This window comes from Neomonachus schauinslandi, chromosome 9 (genome assembly GCF_002201575.2).
Source record: "Neomonachus schauinslandi chromosome 9, ASM220157v2, whole genome shotgun sequence".
Lineage (NCBI taxonomy): Eukaryota > Metazoa > Chordata > Mammalia > Carnivora > Phocidae > Neomonachus > Neomonachus schauinslandi.
Genome location: NC_058411.1, coordinates 106437971 through 106444973, shown reverse-complemented (window position 1 = coordinate 106444973; position 7003 = coordinate 106437971). Strand labels below are relative to the sequence as shown.

General features: G+C 50.8%; 1 protein-coding gene across 1 annotated transcript in view; it reads left to right on the top strand.

The window, feature by feature from the left end:
* The window catches only part of ITGA11 (integrin subunit alpha 11), a 136646-nt gene that overhangs the window by 79119 nt on the left and 50524 nt on the right, over window positions 1-7003 (top strand). The window contains exons 4-5 of the mRNA XM_021693715.1: window positions 1637-1728; window positions 4985-5099. Of these exons, the coding sequence (XP_021549390.1) occupies window positions 1637-1728; window positions 4985-5099 (207 nt within the window). The remainder of the gene's footprint in view (window positions 1-1636; window positions 1729-4984; window positions 5100-7003) is intronic.

Sequence of the window (7003 nt, the reverse complement as noted above, 5' to 3'; positions counted from 1 at the left end):
GGTGAGGTGAGGTGAGGTGGGGTGAGGTGAGCTGAGCTGAGGTGGAGTGAGGTGGGCTGGGGTGAGGTGAGGTGAGGTAAGGTAAGGTGGGGGGGGCATGCCCCTGACACAAACGGAGGGCAGAAGTCTCCAAGCTGCTGAGGGGTGGAGGTTGCCCAGTCAGGGCTTAGAGCTTCCTCTCCAGATTTCTCACTACCACCCCATTGCCACCACCGCCCTGCCATCAGACAGGACAGCTCAGGATGGAATGGTGCACAGCCTGGACTCACGTCCCTAGTCTCTCATCTACCAGCAACTGACCTTCTAGAAGTCACTAACCCTCTCTGCATCTCCATTTTCTCATCTGTGAAATGGGAATGTTGACTCCTGGACCTCCCAGGACCAAGACGGGGTCCTGGGAGGGCACATGTGGGCAGTATTTTGTAAATGATATAGGCATTATAAAAACGCAGGGTTATTACTATTCTTTTCTCTCTGGCTTCTTTGGACAGACAAAAACAAAACAACCCCAGTCACTCAGTCTCCAGCCAAGAGGGGCTGGATTTCAAAAGGAGCCTTACTACCAACTGGGGGAACCCAGAGAGAAAAAACAACCAATGCAGCTGTCCCCACCCCCAGCCCACAGCACAGTGAGGCGTCGAAGCTCAGGCCTCTGCTAATGCCCGGCCCCAGGCCCCTCTTCAAACTGACAGCCACCACCAAATCCAGATGCAAACCATTCTCAGTGGAGGCCACCCAAGTCCTTGGAAGTCGGCAGGGAAGACATCTACTTGCCCCTCACAGTACAGGAAGATTGACCTGCTCTGCATTTAATGAAATGCCTGGCTCACTTCCCCCTGAAACTCTACGCCCTGCCGCATGCCCACACACGTGTGTACACCCCAACAGCCACTGACACTTCTGGGGGAGCCAAGCTTGCTTCCTTCCCTTCAGTGGTCCGGTGGAATGATTTTGTCAAACCTTCACAGAATCTTTTTGAGCAATTCTAATCTGCCCCAGCCCTCCCCTGACACTCAGCTGGCTGATAGTAATCCTGCTCCTAATCAGTTCTCTTGACAGCCAACCACAGAAGGATGTTCTCGCAAGACCTCACACACCTGTAGAGAGCTCTTGCTGTCCTGGGAGAGAATTGGTTATCGTATGTCAGTTTATCAGATGAGCAGAGAGCCAGGGTCACGGGAGGACCCGGACCACTAAGTTTTGATGGCAGACGGTCTTGAAGGAAAATGTGGAGGGGACGCTGCCCAGAGGAAGCCAGCCTAAGTCAGGCATTCTGGAAGATGCAGGACAGGACACATGAGGAATGCTAGGGACCGGTCAGATGTCTGGAGGAGTAAAAATGCTGGACTAGGCAATGCTCTGCCTAGTGCTTGCTGTGTGACCTTGAACAGGTTGCTTGGCCTCTCTGAGACCCAGTTTCCTCATCTCACAGGGAATTTTGAGGAAGTACTAAGACCACGTCTGGGCAAGACCTTAATATAGCATGGAGGGCTGCCTGGACGTGCAGGCGATCAAGGGTTCCAGAGGGGCGGGGAGAATCAGGAAGGACTCTGGTGGCTGACAGCTGCGGGGGGCTCTGGGTCGGGGGGGGGGGGGGGAGGGGGGCTGCTGGCTAAGTTTCTCCCTCCCACCCCAGGAAGGGTCACTCTGTCCAACGTGTCTGAGAGGAAGGACAATATGCGCCTCGGCCTGAGCCTGGCCACCAACCCCAAGGACAACAGCTTCCTGGTAAGAGCCACCCACCCCACCCTCTCTCCACATCCCCACCCCTCTTGCCCCACAGACCCTCTGCTTGGGGCCAGGAGAGGCAGGGAGTGAGTCACTGTGTCCTTACACGCTCACACTCTGTCCGCACGCTCAGGGAGCAGCTCTGCCCCAGACTTCCTGCCTGTACCATTCTGCCAGGGTACCCTCAGCTTTTGAGGGGGACAGCCCCGGCAGGAAAACATATTGAGCTCTTTTGTGTGCACACCTTGGGGATGCAGGATGGACAGCCTGAAAGGAACAGGAATAAAGACGGCCAACGGTGTGAAGGGAGCCCATCCCTCCTTCTGGAGAGCCAAATTTCTGAGGTGGGGGTGGGGGAGGGCGCGAATCTCTGCTCCAGGTTCGGTCAAAGAAACAGGACACACCACACACCCTAAGAAGTCTCTGAAGGGGGGGCGCCTGGGTGGCTCAGTCGTTAAGCGTCTGCCTTCGGCTCAGGTCATGATCCCAGGGTCCTGGGATCGAGCCCCGCATCGGGCTCCCTGCTTGGCGGGAAGCCTGCTTCTCCCTCTCCCACTCGCCCTGCTTGTGTACCTGCTCTCGCTATCTCTCTCTCTGTCAAATAAATAAATAAAATCCTTTAAAAAAACCACAAAAACCTCCCCCAGAAAGCCTTCCCATCTAACCCTGCACAGTCCGGGGGTCCCAGTGCTCTGTATCTCTTCCCTCAGTTGTCGTAAATCTGTGTTCTCTCATTTATGGCTTCCCTTCAGAGACTTCTTTTTTTTTTTTTTAATATTTTTTATTTATTTGACAGAGAGACAGATAGCGAGAGCAGGAACACAAGCAGGGGGAGTGGGAGAGGGAGAAGCAGGCTTCCCGCCAAGCAGGGAGCCCGATGCGGGGCTCAATCCCAGGACCTCGGGATCATGACCCGAGCCGAAGGCAGACACTTAAGGACTGAGCCACCCAGGCACCCCTCTGGGGGAGGTTTTTTATTTGCTTTTCAAGAAGAGACAAGGGGTCTTAGCAGGGAAGAGAGAGGAGGGGATACTTGTGCTGAAGTGGTAGGGACATTTATTCATTTCAACACCGACGCTTTGAGCCCTTACGATGTGCTGAGCCCAATGCCGGGCACTGGGGATTCAGCAGTCAACAGAGCGCCTGCCTCCCCTGGGGCTTCAGTTCCGGTGGGGGGAGAGCTGATAAGCCAACAAAGAGTGTAAACATGACGTTGGGGCAGGAAGGCCTGTCGTCAGAGGTCTCTGCACCCTGCACACAGTCAGCAAGTGTGGCTGGCATCATGGCGGACGCTGCTTGCTCCTTGCCACCATGGGCTGGGCAATGCTGGAGATTCAAAACAGGATCCAGCTGGGACAGATAGTTCTAGAGACAGCTACAGGAGAAGAATTCAGAGAAACATTACCCCAGAAAGCCCAATAAAATGAGCCACTCGTTTTAAGATGGGAGGGCTTGTGTCGCTCTTTGTTCTTATCCAACAATATGTTTCTGTGGACCGGGGCGCCTGGGTGGCTCAGTCGTTAAGCGTCTGCCTTCGGCTCAGGTCATGATCCCAGGGTCCTGGGATCGAGCCCCGCATTGGGCTCCCTGCTCCGCGGGACGCCTGCTTCTCCCTCTCCCACTCCTCCTGCTTGTGTTCCCTCTCTCTGTGTGTCTCTCTCTGTCAAATAAATAAATAAAATCTTAAAAAAAAAAATGTTTCTGTGGACAGATGGGACATTCAGGGTGTGGAGCACCAGACAGCAGGACAACAAGATGAGTGAGATGCTCAGGGGCTGTGGAGAGCATAGTGGCCCTGCCAGGGAAAGTCCAGAGGTGCCTTGGTGTGTGGTCAGCCTGCAGCCCTTCATCATCCCAACCAAGGGCAAACAGGGCCCTGGGTCCTGTCCACACACAGACCTGTCAGGGGCTTTTTTGCTACTCCTTTTTCCTTCTGAGGCTCCTTATCATGTTCCTACCAAATTGATTTCATCTACTTTGCAAGGTGGATGAAGGCCCAAGAAGGATTGTATGATACACCCTCTGGGGCTTCCATGGATTGGTTAAGTCCCTGGTTTATAAATGGCAACATTTGTTCACTCATTCACTCATCCATTCATCCATTCACTCATCAGTCCATCCTCCAACCAATTGTTTATCTCTCCATTCATCTATTCATCCACCCATTCACTCATCCTTCCATCCATCCCTTCCTACACCCATCCATCATCCATTATCCATCATCCATCCATTCATCCATCCATCCATTATCCATCATCCAGCCACCCATCAATCCATCATCTATCCACCCATCCATCCATCTATCATCTATCAATCTATCCATCCATCATCCATCCACCATCCATCCACCCACTCATCCATCCATTATCTATCATCCATCCATCATCATCTATCCATCTGTCCCTCCAACCATCACCTATCCATCTATCCCTCTAGCCATCATCCATCATCCACCCTCCTTTATTCTCCCCCTACTTCCAGAAATAATTTACTGCAGCTTCAACAAAGGACAGAGATAAAACAAAACCCTTAAAATCTGACTAAAAAAAGAAAGCTAATTAAAGAAAGAAATTAGAAATGGAATAATTATTTTTCCAGACCAAAGGAAATTATAGGACAAAATTTAGTCCCGGGTTTCCTGGCAGCAAGACAAAAATGGAGGCATGTGGCTGAGCTTTCATTTTTAATGACCCTGACCCTGAGGGGGACTCATCACTTAATCTTTAAATGAGAAGCTGACATCAATGTGTTTGGTAGCAAATTTCAGAGAAGGAGGAGAAACATTCTTTTTTTTTTTTCCCAGTAAGACGCATGGGTATATTGTTGGAACCCAGTCCTGGAAGTTTTCCCAGTAAGGACCTTCAGGTGACCTCTTCAGACAGAGAGGTTCTTCTAGTGACCTTGAAGGGTCCACTCTCATGGATGATGCTGCGTGGTGGGTAGGGTGGGCAGGAAGGGCGAAGGAGAGTCACAGCTCTAGGTGATGGGATAGAGAATGGGACCCTTGAAAATGCAACAAAGGAGGACTCTAAGATTAGTTTTTCTCCATTCCATCTGAAGCAAGAGAACTAAAACACATTAGAGCAAGAAATAATTCAGTTAGACTCCAAGAAGACTCTCTAAATCCTTGGAGTACCAATACTCAGATAGAGGATGTCTATCTTAGGTCATGGAGGTTGGGCTGGGCCAAAGCCTGTTGGGTCTGGACCCTCCCGGAGATCCCCCACTGACTAGGGGTCTGCCCTGTGCTTCACAGGCCTGCAGCCCCCTCTGGTCTCACGAGTGTGGGAGTTCCTACTACACCACAGGGATGTGTTCGAGAGTCAACTCCAACTTCAGGTTCTCCAAGACGGTGGCCCCAGCTCTCCAAAGTAAGTAGCTTCAAATCTGCAGACCCATGCTGAGTGGCCGACGGTCATGGAAGGCTCTGAGCTCTGATCCCCCCCACCCTGCAGCTACAAAGCAGCACCTGGACTCGAGCCCCGCCCTGCTCCAGAACCTGTGGGTTACCCACAACAGAGTGTTGGTAGGAGGCCAACGAGCTGAGGTTATGAAGACAATCCTGGCAGGCAGAGAGGCTCACTGCAAACCCACTGTGAGTGAGGAAGAGGTTGCTGGGCCACCATGTAGAGCAGCAAGCCCATGCTCAGCACAATTCTGGGGACCTTGTTCACTTAGACTACAATGTGAATGGTGCCCTCTGATGTTACGCGATGCAGTTGCCTTGTAGGTGGAAGGCCAAGGAAAACAGAAATATCTCTGATAACGGCCCCCTCTGACTGGTGTTCCTGGATATCAGGAAGTTCTGCCCAGCTTGCCCAGAGGCTCATGGAACACAAAACCTCCCACTCACTCCCCACCAGCCAAGAAAATCTGGAGAAATAGTGTTCAGACCTTGTCTCCTGCAAGCCCAGACTACTTGGCTCCAAGCCTCACTATTTCCTCTGGGCTGAATACCGTCATCCAAGCAGCTGCTAACCCGTTTTATTGAGGGTGAAGGGATTAGCACCTCTGGCCAGGGAGAGGGGGGTGGCGGGGGACATCAGCACAGCAGGGGCTAGAAAGTGGTCCTTTTAAGGGTGAGGAGAAGGTGTCGATTCTATGCTCACAAAGTGGCCAAGGGAAAGGCGGTACTGTGGCTGGCAAGTTCAGTCACATGAGGTGTGAATGGGGAACCTCACCCCAGGCCAACAAATGACCATCTAAGCCTCCAGGAACTCCTCTGGTGGAGGCCTGCTCATCTGGCCCACCAGCAGCAGTGTGCTGGGAGCTTATCAGACACAGACCCCAGGGCACCCCCTCTGGAGGCTCTAACTCAGTAGGTCTGGGACAAGCCCCAGGGTGTGTGTACGTGGGAGTGAGTGTGTGTGTGTGTGTGTGTGTGTGTTCCCTGGAGTGTTCAGTCCTGTTTAGGAACACAGATCTAAAGCAAAGTTCTTCCCAAGATGCTTTCAAAAAAAAAGTGAAATAGCAAGAAAGAAATCAGCAGTAATAAATGCGTTCTAATAATAAAGATGGCTTAAAAATAAAAGAAACCTTGTTCCTACCACTGGATTAGGAACTCCGCCTAACTAAGGAGTTTCTGTCTCAGTCACGTCCGTGGCCGCCCGCACCACACAGCTGGCGGCAGGCATTAACCAGGCTGGAAAAGGACAAAGCTATCTGGCTGTGTTAGCCCAGAAGAATTGGGCCATCACGTGCTGCACACAGCGTGCAGGTGGGACGAGAATGTCTACATTCAAAGCCGCCACCTTTTGTCTCTGGTGAGCACTGACTTCAACCAACTGCACCTTCATGATGCAGGAGTTACTGGAATGGTTAACACACAGAAGTCTCCTGCCATTTTGCTATAAAGTAGATTTTACAACAGTGTGAAAATTCTCCAGTAGAAGTCAGCAGATACCCAATATTTCAATATGATATAATCTAATATAGTATGTATATATCATATATTGGGACATCTAATTTCAAAGCAACCCTAACTGTTCACCAATAGAAATAAGTTACTTAGATTTTAAAAGATTGTTGCATTTGTTGTGGTACCAATGTTTCTTTGATGGTTTTTAGTGTTCATTTTAACTTGGTATTAATATTATAAGAATATAGAGAATATAGAGAAACCTTTATGCTCAGAGCAGAAATAAAGGCACAAATGCTTGACCTGACAATGTCATTGTCACATTTACAAAGTACTTTGCTTAAAAATAAATAGAGGGGTGCCTGGGTGGCTCAGTTGGTTAAGCGACTGCCTTCGGCTCAGGTCATGATCCTGGAG